The sequence below is a fragment of the Sander vitreus genome, chromosome 12 (assembly GCF_031162955.1).
Source record: "Sander vitreus isolate 19-12246 chromosome 12, sanVit1, whole genome shotgun sequence".
Lineage (NCBI taxonomy): Eukaryota > Metazoa > Chordata > Actinopteri > Perciformes > Percidae > Sander > Sander vitreus.
Genome location: NC_135866.1, coordinates 9,162,148 through 9,179,694, shown reverse-complemented (window position 1 = coordinate 9,179,694; position 17,547 = coordinate 9,162,148). Strand labels below are relative to the sequence as shown.

General features: G+C 41.4%; 1 protein-coding gene across 1 annotated transcript; it reads right to left on the bottom strand.

The window, feature by feature from the left end:
- Positions 1-8,080: 8,080 nt before the first annotated feature.
- On the bottom strand, positions 8,081-17,069 carry LOC144526568 (fizzy-related protein homolog). The gene is made up of 14 exons (XM_078264120.1): positions 16,907-17,069; positions 15,673-15,746; positions 15,050-15,178; positions 14,833-14,896; positions 13,677-13,807; positions 13,507-13,592; positions 13,225-13,408; positions 13,041-13,106; positions 12,600-12,702; positions 12,261-12,445; positions 11,928-12,161; positions 10,659-10,763; positions 10,195-10,287; positions 8,081-9,614 (listed from the first exon to the last, which is right to left on the bottom strand). The coding sequence occupies exons 2-14, from the start codon at positions 15,739-15,741 to the stop codon at positions 9,573-9,575; spliced, it is 1,491 nt and encodes a 496-aa protein (XP_078120246.1). The 5' UTR covers positions 15,742-15,746; positions 16,907-17,069; the 3' UTR covers positions 8,081-9,572.
- Between the last annotated feature and the right edge of the window lie 478 nt (positions 17,070-17,547).

The following is a 17,547-nucleotide window of genomic DNA, read 5'->3' as shown; positions in this document are numbered from 1 at the left end:
GGGAAGTGAGTAACGCTGGGTTATTGGGTCTGTTTTGTACGGCGTGTGCTGCTGTATGTCATTATTTCAGTATTTCCCTGAGGTTTTAGAACAGTTTTCATTGTGCGTGATTCAGTTCAGAGTATCGCTGATTAAACGGTGCTTTTGCAATTTTAAACATAGACACATGCAGGCAGGGATGAATCAGAACATTTACACATTTTTTTTTTTAAGGACAGGTTACATATTGTTGAAGCTGAATTAAACATGAAAACTCAATTACAATGTCAACACTGAAATGTGAACGCATTCTCAATTAAAGAGCCGTGCACGTTAAAGCTGACGTGGACTGAAGAGCACTGCTTGTGCTGAGAGGCAGACTGGGACTTGTTGTTCTTTGATCAGCGTCACAACAAAATCACTAGTCTTCCACTCAGCACTACCAACACTTTGGCAAAGCATCCTCTCATTTGTGTTTGGAGCGCCACATCCACTGCTTCAATCTGTAATGAAAGAAGAACTGTTGTAACACCATGGGGCCTTGAAATACTTGAAATACCTGTGAATACCTGTTAAACATGATACATCAATCTTGCATTGTCACCCAGAGTTACAGAGCATTTCAGGATATGCATGTGTCACAGGTGTTGCCGAGCACCCGACCACTGGCTAGGGGTGTGTGACAGGTTGTGAACTTCAGATGTCGGAGATGGAAACACTAATGCAATTCCTATATCTATGTTTCCCTCAACCCATTTCTCTCTGAAGCCTGTTGACATTCCATCCTTCCTTTGTTGTTGTAATGTCAACCTTTCAGTTTCTCTCAAAAGAGGGAGACAGGAGGAGGAGGGGAGGAACAGAGAGGATCACAGCACAGCACTAAACGCTGTTCACTATATGCAATGAACAGAAAACCCCAAGCTGTGCACAGTTTGCAATTACACCCCCATTTCGATTGAGAAAATAGAAAATCAACTCATTGATATGTGATTTCTTTCCAAAAAAGTCACATTTGGACTGAAAGAGAAAAAGAGGGAGAGAAAAGAGACAGACAGATTGTCCTGCATCTCCAGTATGTTTCTGAGCTGGTAGCTATGCAACAAGACTGGGAGCCAGTGGAAGAGGGGGATGGGAAGGTGGGGACAGTTAAGTGAGAGGAAGGAAGCAAGGAAGGAAGGAAGGAAGGAGGGAAAGGGGGGTCCTTGAGTGTAGAGTAGAGAAAAGAGGAGTGCTGAGCAGAGACAACACTATTTAGACCAAATGGAAAACCCTAAAAGAGCTAATCAATAATGTTCACCAGAGTCATTGTATCCTAGTATTGATAAACACAAATTACTTAATTTGCTGTTGCTCTTGCAGGCACACATTCAAGCATCTGCAGCTCAAAAATCGTCCATTTAGTTTCCAAGCAGCGGGGACATTTAAATGCTCACCATTAGGTTGTGTTAATATTCGCTAGACATGTCAACAGGATTGAAAATATAAGCTATAAAAGCGAAAAAAGAAACCTGTCATTCCGTCCAGATCGCAGCTATAGAGAAATGAGTAGCCCTCGACGTGGGAGCTGTCCAGCGTATTGGTGCTGAAATGACGCCCTACTTTCCTCCGGGTCCATCTCCTCTTCAGCATCTCGCCTCGATTCCGGCCCGGGAAAAGAAAAGAAAAAACATGCCACCTGTTGCTGCACCGAAGTTTTCTCTCAGGAGGTTATAGAGCCAAAAGACCTCTGCTATTTGACACATATAATGTGCAGGGACCTTACTCCCGGTCTAAAGTAAGGTCAGTTATATTTCTCTCTCTCTCTCTTTCTCTCAAATCACGACAACATGACGACATGATAAACATTTTCCCCTGCCAGGCGAGGCAGGAAGAGGAGGAAGGGGTTGCCATTTAATTTCCCGTAGACGCTGTCGGGGATTTCGACAGCTATTCGTGTTTTCTTTTTAATGGCTCGGAGGGTGTTTTTTTTTTTTTTGCTTCATCATATTTGTTTTTCAATCCTGAAGTGCAAAAAAAGAGAAAAGGTTGTGGAGCGATACACAATGCAAACATATGAATATCCTGCAGCCTAACATTGCATTCGCTTAATAAAAAGGAGCAAAGGCTGTAAGTGCTGGACTCACCGTGTATCGACCTGAACAACAGGTGATGCCGACATAATGCGATGCAGCGTGTGCTGGATGGGCAGCCAAGGCTGAGTCTCTTTTTCTGTTGAAATCAGCCACGATCTGAGGCTGTTGCGCCCTCCCATCTGAGCTCCACGTAATGGTTATCGTGATGTTACTGGGTAGGCTGGAGGAAGATGGATCAGCGTGTTTATATACGTCTGCTGCCCGGAGAAGACAAGGCGGAGGCGGAGGCGGGACGAGGTGGAGTGACGACTGCGAGGGGAGGCCAATTGACGTGGATTTTTTCCTCCAGACCTCGTTAAGGGTGCGGCCCAAACCAACATCCACGTTACATTATATGGTTATAAGGTTACGATGCTTATGAATAAAACATATGGGGAGATAGAATGTATGTCGATGGAAAATACCCCTTAGATTTCTATTTAAAGATTAATTCCTGTAGGGTTAAATCAACGCAGTTTTCTGACCTCGTGTCAGCGCGTAATTTTAATCTGATCAAGAAAACACCTTTCTCTCTCTCTCTCGCTCGCTCACACACACACACACACACACACACACACACACACACACACACACACACACACACAACGTAAATTGAAATATTGTGCCCCAAGAGTGTGAAAGACTGAGCACCTGTGTATAGTGAGGATCTGAGATGTAATTTAATTAAATCTGAGTTGTGCAGATCAGGACTATGCATCAAATGAATTGGTGAGGGAAACAACAAGAGTGGAACGTTACATACCTAAAGGGCTGTGGAAATTGTAAATGGTAAAATTAATTGCTTTGGAAAAAACAATTGAGCTTAACACAGTTTAATTTACCCTCCTGCTTGGAGCCAGTTATACACTTAGACTTAGCCTATTGGTTAATTTTGTTGAAACTAAAAGCCCAGTGGATCTGGGAGATTCAATACTTTATTGTCCTTTATTTTCAACATAGTTGATAGTTGCTTTTAGCTGACATAAAAACATAACCATCACACACAGTAACCACACTGAGACATAAAGCAATTGATAAAAACTTAAAATGACCATAGTCAACAATAAAATCTGTATGCATAAAATGATGAATGAATGAATGAAGAAATTTATTTCAGACATATCCAAATAATCCAAACAAAACATTACACAAAAATAAAAACTAACATAGACATGTCTGAAAAGGAGTAGGAGGAAGTATACACTTATTTAATCCTACCGCTTTTCCATAACTCAATAACTTATTGTAATTATTTCATTTAACACATACGTCGTATTCACAATTATCTTATTATATATAACCTATATATCTACTATTCATATACATAACACACATAAATACATATAAATACACCTACAAACACACCAACTTACACACACACACACACACACACACACGTCAACGAACATACAGTATATATTGCAGCTGTTAATGCCCTCCTTTCATATAATCTTTGAAAATCATTGCTTTGCACCTTTTTAAAAGAATATTAAAACAATAAATAAATACAACACGCATTCCCATGGGGATACTGTCAATGCCACAACCCAACTATGATGTATACCATTGTGTAGATACCATTACGGTGTCTTGTGGACAACAACACCCTTGGGTTGGTTTTGATACTTTTTTTAAGAAGGGAGGAAGCTAAAAAAAAGATGTTTTGCAGGGTGAGAGGAGTCCTGAATAGTATCAACTTTAGTTGTAGTTGTAGGCCTGCAGGGTGCAAGAGAGTGATTTAAATGTGCAGTTGTTGTACCTTTAAGAGTTTGGGTTTAGTATTATTAGTATAACATTATTTATCATTATTTTTTCTTCTAGTACAACGACTGTAAAACTGAGCAGCATTATCACAGTCAGCAGAGGTGCCTGCGGTTCTTTCGTGTTTTATGACTCTGCCCGCTCCTCACTCATCCTTTCTGAACCAGAGGAAAACTGCCAAACAATGACCCGTCAGAAGTGTGTTAAACAAAGAATTACAAACCAAATTTTAACATTTTTGGTTTATGTAAGGATTGGATTGTACCTCCTTGTGATTTAGAATTATAAAACATCATTGTCAGTGAGCCACGGGGCATTAAAAAGCTTTGTCAGCAATTAGACACTTAGGCGGCATCTCCCTTATGAAGAAATAGTCTATGAGTAATCTTTCCTTGGCATATAAACTGTTACAAGCAAATAAAAAACAACAGTTTGAAACCAATTCATATAAAACATATATAAACAATACGAATCCTGTTGATAATTCCATGTGAGTTTTATGCTTTACATGTTGACAAGTCTTCATTTTAGGGCTCCTGTTTTTACTTAATCTAGAAAATATCAAAAATGATTCTTAAATTCTCTTCACAAGCTACCAGTCCTCCTTGATGTAGTAAAATGCTGTTGTCCGTGTTCAATTTACAGTGACATGCATTGAAAAGGAAGCAACTCTTTATACTTGCAAAGCTGTTCTGAGCATTTTTATTTATATTCATCAATAATTGAGCAGTCACCACAGAAGGGCTTGATTTAAGGACGGAATAACTTCATTTTCCAAAAATAACAAGGACACCTTGACTTTCTTGCTCCTTTTAGGACCCTGTGTGACATTTTAACGTTTTCAATAGCCTCAAGACAATCAGGCACAACTGAACCTTTATGCTGCTCTGACCTTGTTTCAGCTGTTTTACATCATGGCATCTTCTCTGACAACTGCTATTTGAGGGCTCGTCACAGTCTACAGGCGGTGGAAGAACACCCTGTCAATCCAGCGTTGAATGAATGCAAAGGTGCTGCTGGGGTGAGTGACAAGAGTCTATTTGTGAAATAGGCACATGGGTGCTCTGAAAGAAATTACCCAAAAGAAGCCTGGGTGGCTGCAGCCATTAGTTCTCACAAAAGCCTTGTTCCTTTGATACAGCAGTAGTTCGGTTATCAATACATCTCAAGAGTCGGGCTTAGGGAGGAACCTGGCGGAAGATCCTGCTCTCTGTGTTGTGAGGCTTTAGTTGTATAACGAACACCCCACTCTGTGCCTCTTGATAGAAACATCAGGAGGTAGGATTATGCATATTAACACCCCCCCCCCCTTCTCTGTCCTCCCCTTTGCTTTCAGGCCTTAATGTTAACATCTGCCCACCGAGAGCCACAGATGAGTTGGAAGACTGTGTTGAATGTCTTCCATTCAGATGATTTATCTGATCACTATAATAGACTATGCATGTTATTTAGATGACATTATAATGGAGTCTGAAGGGGAGAAAGGCTCGGGCGTTGAGACAAGCTGAATCACGGAGGCCTACAGCCTCCTGATCGAAATAAAGACTAGTATTCAATATCAGCCATTTTCTGATTTATAATTGTAAATTATAGCAAAACCCACAGGAGCAAAATCATTTAAGATCCCCTGATTCTTCATGTATTTAGACCCTTCAGCTGTTTTTTACACTGAAAAAATAATCCATTTCCTGCTTAAATGTGTAATAGTGAGTTTGGATAGGCCACAGGGCACAAGCAGAGGTGTAGGAGCATTGGGAGGCGGAGAACATTCATTGTTTTTCATGCTCTGGGTAAAACATTATGCTTGTGTGGGCTGAACTGATAATATGATGAACATTTGCTGATGTTCAGGGAACAAGGTGAGGCCACAGGATGTTTTGCTGCCGTTGAAAACTCTCGCTCTTACATTGTGATGCATAATCGAGAACAAAATGAAACCAGATACAATCTCCGTTGGGATGTTTAACCTTCCTCAAAGACGGTTATAAAGCCAGTCAACATTACTGGCAGGATTTTTCTTTTAGTGAGTGTTTGAGGAATTTCTACTCCTGCACCATCGAGAGCGTCCTGACGGGGAACATCACTGCCTGATACGGAAACAGCACCAAACAGAATCTCAAGGCCATGCAAAGAGCGGTTCGACCGGCTGAACATAAAATAGGCGGTGCTTTACTCTGCCTAAAGGATATTTACACCAGGCGCTGCTATAATAAGGGTAGAAAAATCATTAATGATCCCAACCACCCGGATAGCAGCCTTTTCTCCCTGTTGAGGTCAGGAAGAAGGTTCCGATACACCAGGCCAGCACTGAGAGGCTCAGGAGGAGCTTCTACCCTCAGGACACTAGGAGTACGTGTCAGGTCCTTAAATTGCATCCACGTTTCCTCCACTTGCTTCCCTTCCTCGCGTCTTAGTCCGTGCCACTGAGAAAGCATGGGAGAGACGCTAGGAAATCAGGGGAGGAGAGGAAACGATGAAATGTGTTTTTAGAGGGATGAGACATCCTTTCCTCTGAAGCGTCACGTGAATTCATCGGCTGTGCGGATTAGCAATGGCTTTCAGCTGCACGGCTTCCGGGAAGGCTGCTCTCATGTATCCTCGCTCATAACTCCTCAGAGATCCATCCTCGCTCTTCACTCTGCACTCTTCGCTCCTCGCTCCTTGAGGCAGGAGTAAGAGCTTTGAGACGGCCTTCACAAAGGCGGACCGGATTACAAATCACTGGAATCATATTTTATATGATTTCATCCATCCATTCAACCGCTTATCCAGGGTCGGGTCGCGGGGGCAGCACATTCATCAGGGGACCCCAAACTTCCCTTTCCCGAGCCACATGAACCAGCTCTGACTTGGGGATCCCGAGGCGTTCCCAGGCCATGGTGCAGATATAACCTCTCCACCCAGCCCAGGGTCTTCCCCGAGACCTCCTCCCAGCTGGACCTGCCTGGAACACCTCCCTAGGGAGGCACCCAGGGGGCATCCTTACCAAGTGACCGAACCACCTCAGCTGGCTCCTTTCCACACAAAGAAGCAGCGGCTGTACTCCGAGTTCCTTACTGATGACTGAGATTCTCACCCTATCTCTAAGGGAGACGCCAACCACACTTCTGAGAAAACTCATGCCGACTGCTTATACCCACGATCTAGTTCTTTTGGATTGATTGATTGAAACATGGTTAAGGTTGATTGTGTGGGTGTGGTAGCAACAGTGTAGCACTGACTTGGAGCTGCTCATAGCATGGCTCCCTCTGGTGTTAACTTTGAATTTGGACAACACAGGAAGCCACATCTTCGGACAGGACGGGGACAAGTTAAAGGAATTATAATAACAATTCAGTTGAACTTCTTTTGGGATCTTTTGTAATTAAGAAGAAAGATAAAGGACCTGTGTGTGTGTGTGTGCGTGTGTGGGTGCAGACTGCAACTTTTCCAAATGTGGCCTCCAAACCTAGTATTGCCTCAGGTAACGTAAAAACGTTAAAGGCCCTCTCTCCGTTCTGGGCAACTGTAGAAACATGGCGGTGGAACTGTAACATGGCGGACTCCGAGGAAGAGGACCTGCTCCCTATATGAAGGGCTCATCCTAAGCTAATGAAAACGACTCTTAGTTTCAGGGGATTATATACTTAAATGAACATTATGAATATTTTATACCAATCCTGCCAATAGATCCACATAAATCCTACACACTGCTCCTTTAAAGGACTAGTGTAGGCAATATTGTGTTTATTTTTTTTATTCTTATTTACTTTTTTGACATTCCTACCCTGTGTGGCACGCTTTTCTCCTTCTGAAGATGTAAATCATTAAAAACAGGTCACAAGTGTGTAGTTTCCTTTCTAAACTAAAAACGGCTGGGCACTTTATCTTTTAGCTAACATTTACAACAGTTACTATTTCCGCCTGTGGAGAAATACACATTCGGTTCTCTAAAGAATATTTACGCCAAACTGAATTAAGAAAAACTACAATGCCCATGTTAATGGTAAAGAAGGAGCAGGTCATCCAGTGCAGCTCATTCATGTGTTTCGGAGCTCTATGACTCTATGAGTCATAAGCTATATAAGGCTTTGCCTACACGTTTCTATAGATCAATTAATTGATCTGATCTTGACTGAACTAGAGCATCATATTACAATGATTTCACACCTTTTACGTCACAGTGGCAGACTGATTTTATAGATGTATACTGTCGAGGTATGGGACAGTAAAACAGCGACGACCTGAGGTACAAGATATGATCATTTATTTGTTGATTATCTCTCAGTACAGAAATATTTTTCTTTTTAACATTCTTTTTGTAATTCAAGTTGGCAGCAATGTCTTGATTTTGAAGTGGCATTAAAAGAAATAAAGTCTAGCCCATCAACCTCCCTCAAATAACATTAGTAAACAAACAAGCCATTTCTGTACAAGAACTTTTCTTCACAACACAAATAAATAGCATTTGTTTAAATGTGACGCGCTAGTTGACTCAAAACATTCAAACAGGGGGGAAATAATCAAAACTGGGAGAAAACAAATTGCAGATGACATGTTTTTTTCCCCCAGATAAAAACAAAAAGTATAACTGAATGCTCAACACAGAAATGGTCTGAAGTAGCAAAAGACAACGTGCCCTGAGCTTGAATATCTAAGACACAGCACAAAGCAGGAGCTCTGCACAGAACAGCATTTCCCTCTCATTTACCCACATGTTTTACCGTGTGCTTTCGTTGCTGTTACAAACTACGCTGATAAGCCAAAGTGTGTTCATATGAACTTTCCTTGCCTGATCTTCCATTCAGGAAAGTCGGAAAACAAGATGAGTGAAAAGCATCTACACAAGTCACATTAAATCTTCTTGCTTTCATGTGAACTACTTTTGTAAGCGACCGTTCTACAGTGCTAGATTTGCTGTATGCCATAGCAAGAGAGATTATAAAACAATGAGCCAATACTGCTTAATATTATTACTAGACTAAAATTAACTTAATGCAAGATTAAAAAAAAAAGGTCCTGGTCCATTCGTCCAATCCTCGTTAATAATCAACAGTTCTCGAAATGGCATAGAATTATCTAATCGGTTATCAGTGTAAATGAAACATTATTGTTCCTCAGTAAAATACAAAAAGACAAGCTTGGATTTTTCTGCAAACCTGAACAAATCCAAACACACTCCACAGATCAGACCAGAAACTGCAGTTACACACATAAAAAGGAAAAAATCTACCAGCATTTGAAACACACTAGTAGGAATATATGTTAAAAATGATTTTGTTTTTGTTTTTAAAACAAAAGAAACCTAAATAAAATAAATAAGACAATCAAAAACGACAAACTCAAATTTTGGCAGGTAAGCACGTCAGTCTGTAAACAAAACATAATCACGTGGGGAGGGAAGCGACCCCAAAACTCTCCTCCTCTTCAGAGATCACTGGTCTGATGGAGGAGGCCGTGGCTCCATCGTTCAGGAGGAAGTGGAATACTGTACGTACGTGCGTGCGTGTGTGTGTGTGTGTGTGTGTGTGTGTGTGTGTGTGTCCTCTGCCCTCAACACTCTCCAGCTCTCTCCCACCTCCAGCTACAAATAGGCTAAACAAATAAGGGCAATCGAAGGGGGGGGGCCCTCTGTAGACTACTGTGGTGAAAACTCAAAGAAAGGGCCCATTTACAGCTTGATACATGCAAAGATGAATTCCCTTCCTGGCTTTATTCCATCATAGTACAGAGGCTTGCTTACTACCGGATCCTGGTGAAGAGGTTCAGCACTGACACAGATTCCTAAAAGGTAAAGAGGGAGGGAGACAAGAGAAAGAGGTAAGACAAAGACCACGGGGGAATCCAAAAAGTGAAAGACAGAGGAGGGAACAAAGAAAAACGAGTTTTTTTTGTGATTGGTGCGGGCAAAAATCCTTGATTATGCGGCACGTTTTCTTAAAAAAATGGAATATGCGGGATATTTATGCAATTTTATGCGATGAAATTGCGGGAACTTGCAAAAACTGCAGTTTCATCGTGGCTTCATCGCGGGGTTTGCAGCTTTTCGATTTTTTTTTTAGATGTTCACGTCGCGTAATTACGTCACTTCATAACGTTCCCATGGCAACAGGGGAAAATGGCTGCTCTTGTGTGAAGTAAACAACATTTTTCAACTTTCTGCTAAGATATATGTGACTTTTTTGCAACGAAAATGCGGGGATTATGAAATCATGCAAGCCCCGCATATTTTTCACGGAAATCGGCAATTTATGCAGCGAAAGTGCAGCGTATTTGAAAAAATGCGCCGCCCCCCCCCCCGTATAAATATACGTTTTATTGGAGGGACTGATCTTAGACGTAAAGTGAGAAGTAGCGAGGATACCTTAGTGGATCTCATCTTGCTAAAGACGTTCCAGAAGCGAAGTGTTTCATCTCCAGCTCCAGTCACAATGGCTTCTCCGTCAGGGGACATGGCCTGCACATGAACTCATTATCATACACTGAATATACAGCATCATAACAGTAGAACATCAAAGTAATCAGGGGTATTTCTTTTTGTTTTAGTTCCCTTCTTGCGTGGGACACTTCATAATTTCACTTCCGGAACAACATCCCGACATTTTGTTTGTCAGAGTTGATTCTATTTCCTTGATTTGCAGAAATAAACAAAAAGGAGAATTATAATACTTCATCGGCACATTTCTCAATTTTAATTAAAAGGTTTCAGTGAGTGCACATATTTTGTTTATTAGATTGTGTCGTATATTCATTTCCCAGCAATGTTTTTAGCACCTAGTTTGTTGCTTCACTTTTGGGACAGACAGACAGATATAAGTACACACTGACCAGGTAGAGTACTCTGTAGGAATGTCCGGTAAGTTTGGCCACTTGAGTGAGAGAGGGATACTTCCACACCAGGATCTGGTTCTGGGAATAGCCATGTGTGCTGACCTGCAGAAAACAAACAGTGCTTTTCACATATTTGCCTCAGACGAAGAACATTGTTCGTTTGGGACATATACTGCCTGCATACTGTCAAATAAAATCATTACAAATGCCATAACTCTGCTTATATTACAGAGAGATGCTTTTAGCTTAGCTCAAAGGTTGGAAGCAGGGTAAACAGTTTTCTTCAGTCGACCTTTCAACAACACTAGAATTGTGTCATTGACATGATGTATCTTATATCCAGGAGTCACCTTGACTTAGTTCAGTTACTACAGTGTGCAAAGACCGCAGTGGTCCGAATATAAGACGACCCCCCCCCCTTTTTTCAAGACTCATTTTTGGAAAAATACATATAAAAGTAATAAATACTATAAAAGCCAAATAATGTTTTCATAAAGAAAATAATTTTATTTGAAAAATAATTCTAATAAAAACACACTGAATAAATCAAGGTGGGCTGTTGTTTTGAACATCTTTTAAATACAATAATATTTTCAATATCTTTGATGAAAGTGCCACATTTAAATCAATGGTAAATATTTCCAAGGCCTTCAGCTGAAGATCTGTAATGGGCATCCCATCATTCCATTTTTTCTGTCACGTAATCACACACCCTCCTATCAATCCCTTGGAGGCGGCCGCTTTGAGGACCACGGTAATATTTTCTCTGGCTGTTTGCATTTTTAGACAGTATACCATCTCCGTGACAACGCCTCGTTGTACTTCCGTTCCACTTCAGACTTCCAGGCTTTTTGTAGCTGGATACATCATTTGTTTCGTCTATGTCTGAATGTGGATAACGTTAGTGATAGTGAGATGCCTGCCACAGTTACACTTCTAGTGATGAGTCAGCGAATCTCTCTCACTGCTTTTTCGACTAGATGTTTGTAACATTAAAATAAAATGGATTATGGATCATTTTATTTCTATAGTTTATATCTGACTTCTCTATTGACTGTTGAAACAGGTGACATCCCTTACGCTCTGCGACTTGAACAGCTGAAAGTCTAGACCCCGATTATAAGACGACCCCACTTTTTCAGACTTTTTTTCTAGGAAAGTCTATATTATAGTCTTATATTCGGACCAATACGGTAGCAACTTTACTATGAAAACATAACGTATAACATGCTGTATGCATGACTAGCAAAACTTCCAGTGACTCACCAGTTCATTGGTGTGCTTGGACCAGGCCAGGTTGCAGACCTGAGAGCCGGTGTCTGTGCACTGTAAGGGCTGCCCGGTCAGAGTGTTCCAGAAGCGGATGCAGCGGTCGGCGGTGCCGCCTCCAGAGGCCAGCAGGCCGTGCTGGTGGGGAGACCAGGCGATGGCCTTCACTGCAGCCAAGTGCTCTGTGTACTGCTGCACCGGGAGGACGCTCGAGTGGTTCCACACAAGCAACTACAGACAGGTTGAAACGAGGGGAGAGGAGGTCGAGAAACGGGACGTTGTATGAAAAAACGTGGTCCTGATGCTGACGTGTAGCTCACAGACACATACCTTGTTGTCATTTCCACCCGAGGCTAGCAGCTGGTGGTCTGTGCTCCACTTGAGCCCGCAGACTTCCTGTCTGTGTCCTTGGAGACGGCGCTCCGACTGGAGAGGCGGGGCTCTGATGTCCCTCTGCAGGATCACGCGATCGCGGCTCCCAGACGACAGCTGGTCCGCGTTCCATGCCAACGCACCTGGCAGCGAAGAATGAAATCGAAAGGGAAAGAGGATTCGCCGACCGCGAATGAGAGATGTTGATAAACAACTGTGTGTGAAAATGAACAAACGGTTGTAATATTTTACTCCTGCGACTGTCTCCGCCTCCATCTCTCCGGCCAATCCACTCACCCACTCTGGCTGTGTGTCCTTCTAGTACGGAGAGCTTCTTCCCTGCTGCTGCATCCCAGATCTGTACATAGCCTTTATGAGTCCCCACCGCCACCAGGTTACCCTAAAAGTAGACAACACACTCTGAATATCACACTGATATGCCAAGGGTCTGTAATGACTTCAAAACAGCATTTACAACAACAACAAAAAATACAGGCATTTGAAACACAGCCTGCACACCAAAACTAAATTTTCCTTTTCCATGACTGATCTTTGCCGGGTCAATCCGAGTCCTTTTGTCACCAACTCTTTGCTTGATCAGTAAAAAAAAAAAAGTGAATAGAGTTTTGCTGTGCAGGTTCTACCACAATCGTATTTTAGATGTTGAATGTTGTATATATTGTTATGTAACCCTGACAACAATTTGAAAAAAAGATAATAGATGACAGTGAAACTCACCCTCTCGGACCAGCCCACTGATGTTACAGAATCTCCTTCTACAGAAAGGTCACATAGGCGTGTCACCTAAAAAGACAAAAACACAGATTAACATGACGTCCAAGAGGCAGTTCAATGACATCCTAATACTCTTTTAGTAAACATGTGCGGTACGCGGGTGTTAACCGATCCCACACGCACACACCTGGCTGGTGCAGGCACTCCACAGGTAGACACAGGTACCCAGTCCAACACTGAGCACGTTCAGAGAGGACCAGTCCACTAGGTTGAGGTAGAAGTCGTCCTGAAGCTCTGGCGCATCCAGGACTTTGAAAGGAATTTTGGATATTTTGCGGGTAGGTTTCCTTGGCGACCGCAGCAGTTTCTGGCTGCAATGCACAACTCAATTTAGTTAAGGAATACGACGCTACTTCTCCAAAATGGAGGAGGAGATGACATTTGAGGAATGACAAGGAAAACACACTACCTGTTGCTACTGACAGGTGACAGAGAATATGGAGAGACCGTGTTTCCATCCTCTTCTGGCAGAGCCCTCTTAGCACTTACAGAATACTACAAAACACAAAGAGAGGATTACTGATGAAGGAAAAACTCCCCATGAAACCGATGCATTGAAAGTTATAGACATGTTTTTACACTAAAAAGGCTTCTCTTGGCAGGAGTGGATGGCTGCAGACGGCGGTCCTCTGACTGGGGGTCCTGGACTTTCTCGATGCCCGCTCCTAGCAGCTCGTTCTTCAGCAGGGCTGAGTAAGCCAGACCATCCGCTGAAGGCAGAGGGAGAGACAGAGGGGAAATCAGACCAGGCTGTCCAAATGATTAAGTTCAAACACTGTGCTCCCTCCGCAATTTTAGCTCTCTCTCTCTCTCACATCTGTGAAGATCAGGGGGAATTTTTCACAAAGCTTTGTTTCATCCTTATCTCCAGTTTCCATTAGCCTGTCCAGGCTTAGTAAACAAGAGAAGGTCAAAATGATCAACTTTGACTGGAGCAGACAGAGATACCTGCAGAAATGATCTGACAAAGGGATCCGACTCACACCAGCTATTACAGCCAAAGGATAACTCAGGGTTATATTACTATCAGGATCATTTTCATAATCAAGGTAATTCTGCAATGCACGATATACAGAAAGGCAGTCATCTCTAGAGCTGAAAATTAATCTGCAATTTTGATAATCACTTAGTCATTTTAAGCAAAAATGGCAAAAAATAAATAAAAAATATTCAAAAGGTAGCAGCTTCTCAAATGTGAATATTTTCTAGATTTCTTATTGTTTTATGACAGTAAATTTAATATCTTTGGGCTTTGGACTGTTAGTTGTACAAAACAACACATTTGAAGGCATCAACTTGAGACAGGCATATCTTTTTGCAATTTGCTGACATTGTATAGACCAAACAAGTAATGTTCAATAAAAATGAATGCGACTGTAGTTTCCGCACAAGTAGTCTTTAATACATCACAGCAATGAAACTGAAGAGAGAAAAATACACCCTAAAAATGGTGAAAAATCTTTTCTAAAACATAAATCCACCACATACTGTACTTATTCCTGCATTATAATGCACTTTTGGTCATTGTCTTTGTAACATCCAGCAACATGCATGTCATAAAATTATTCAACTGTCTGCAGTAAAGGAAGGATGCACCTGTGCCTCAGAAGCAGAGCACAATATTCCATATTGGTGCAAGGGTACCAATAATAACTGGCAAGACACTGTATCATGATCTATTATTATATTAACTTGTCCCATGCCTAGTCTCAGGACATAAAGGTGGATTGATTACCTTTGTTGCTGTCTGTTGTGCCATCTTTGGTTTTTCTGTTTTGATTGTGCGACTTTTCAATTTCCTACATCAGAAAGTGGAATACATAAACATTCATGGGAGGTAATTACAGGCAAGCAAAAGAAAAAACGGTTTGGGTTTTTTTCTTCATAAACTAATATCAACACTTAGATCTTGAGAACACAGCGGAGTCCTGGGTGGATTGCAGCGGACTCACATTGATGCGGTGGAAGTTGACACTCCAGTTGGCTCCAGCCCGGGAGGGAATAAAGCGATCACCATGCTTGCTAGGGGAGGACAGGGGGGAGCTGGTGGGTGTCAGCGCTCGCACCGCTCCTAACGCTTTCTACACAAGTGGGGAGAGGAGAAAGCCTTTTCTGACTGGAGGCCAAACACAAACAGACCTTGGACAGTGATGTGGAAACTTGGTAACAAAGCAGAAATATCATTTAGGTGGCAGATGGTACTTTTGTCTGAGGTGGTAACAACAGGAGGCATCATTCACAAAACACAGTCATTTGGCCGGGGAGGTCTTGTTTTCACTCAACACTAGCGACATCGTCAAAAGAAAGAGACTGGCCTGTTAAACCGTTTATTCTTCCAACACATGGAGAGTAACACCATCTCAGCCCATCTTGAGTCCTTTGCTAGTTAACAATCCTCTTTGGGAGGGGTTATCATCATGCTATCGTAGAGCTAATGACCTAAACACACCAGTGATACTAGTCAACACTGTAAGCCCTGAATAGATGAGGCAATTTAGGTTAATTTTTTTAGGAACTATTTGTTACAAAGAAAACACAACTCCTTAATATACAAGTGTGCGTATTATTTACTTACTACAGGGCTTGCATTCTCATTTTGAATGTTGATCTGTCTGAGCAGCCTGCACTCGTAGTCCTGATCCATGATGCCTGAAAACAGATTAAGACTGATCATCAACACATTTATAACATCATATAACAGTTTCCTGAATGCACATCTCAGATGACAGGTTAGTGAACTGACACCGGTACACTCATAGCTATGACTTGCTGACTTCTGGTCAGTCCTTTTGACACTGACAACTAAGCCTATTGTGCGCATACATGACTGTTGAGCAAAAGATATAATGTCACAGTTTAGGGGTTTCAACTAAAGATTTTTTTCAATCCATCAATCTTGATCTACTTTTTTTTTTTCTTCAATAAATGAATGGCAAAAACATTTCGTTGTGCAATCTAGTAGTGCACAATGACAAACCTTGAATGGATTGAATTGATTATCAACATTGAGTTTTCTGTAGATTCGATTAACAGACTAATTGTTTTCAGCAATACTGCAGTGTAGCATTAACGTTATATGTTTTGGCATGGCAAAATAAATGAGTTACTTACTACTAAATTGACTTATAAAGGCTGACTGAAAAAAAAAAAAACAACAATAAAAAGTATCCCTTCGATCCCGCCATGTAACGTTATTTCATTTGCTATTCGGTAAAGAAAATAAGAGTAATTCACTTGACATCACATTTAACTGGATAATAATGAAAAGACAAACTAACAGTCACCTTCAGGAAGCATTCCTAGAGATATAATGGCATAGCATAAGACATCGATCAATCCGATTACAAAGAGAAACAATCAAGTGTTAAACTCTAGTACCTTAATTTAAAACCCCCTAAAACTAGCTAACTAGGGGCAAATCTGTTCGCAAATGACAATGACATTAATTACAGTGCAAGTAATCAGCTGCGGGTGGGCTCAGTCTTCTGCTAACAACACTTAATGTTACCGGTAATTATCTTTGTGAGAACTAGCACATAGTTTCCTGTATAAACCATCCTAACTGCAGGTATTTGCTTGCTGGTTCCATTAGAAAATACAGTTGTAGTGGCTATCGATGATCGGTAATCGTGACGCTAAAATTATATAAAAAAAGACAAAAACAAATAATTATATAATCCAGCATACAGAGCTCTGCTAATGCTAACGCTAGCTCAGAAGTAAGAGACCTAACGTAAAATACGCTAGCTGTCCGGCTAATGAATTAGCAACATTGTTTGTCCACAATCTACTCCTGTTTTAACACCTACCGCTCCCGGATACACTCTCCTTGTTACGCGCCGTTGAATTGCTTTTCTTAGTGGTGTCAATTCCAGTTGAAATGTCTTGTTTTATGCGTTTGACTCTTTAAAACAGAGCATGCTAAATACAATTGTTTTCTTTTGCCGAGCGTTCAATTTGGGTTCGCTAAGCATCACGGGAAGGATGTGACGTCACTATTTTTGAATCACACATTTTGCGTTGCTAAGGAAACCATTAAAGAAACGTGTCAGTTATCAACAGAGTATCCTACATTTTCAGCCGACCGGTTATGAAGAGAAATTATGTCAAACAAAATAGCATTTGACGAATCAAACATAGCTTATTTTCAGTCAACTTATATAAAAGATATGAATATATTTCAAATGTAATTTTTTTTCTTGTATTTAATTTGAGTGTTATCAGGTATGCACATCTTGATAGTTGATTTGTCAAATGATCATCTGAACTGGCATAGAGTGATAAAGCCTCTGTTTTTCACGATAAACTAGATATCACGGAGGGTGACTGTCTTATTCAATCTATGTCGCAGCATCATTGCCAGCCGGCAGGGGTGTCGGGACTGTGAGAAGGGCCCAAAAAGATGCTACAATGAATGGGGAGGGGCCCATAGAGAATGCCTTTCTACAGG

Coding starts and splice junctions, on each gene's coding strand:
- LOC144526568 (XM_078264120.1), bottom strand. CDS start 15,741: ATGGATCAGGACTACGAGTGCAGGCTGCTCAGACAGATCAACATTCAA. Junction 13,808..14,832: donor CACAACAGACAGCAACAAAG/GTAATCAATCCA, acceptor CTCTGCCTTCAG/CGGATGGTCTGGCTTACTCA. Junction 12,446..12,599: donor AGGACACACAGCCAGAGTGG/GTGAGTGGATTG, acceptor CTTCGCTGCCAG/GTGCGTTGGCATGGAACGCG.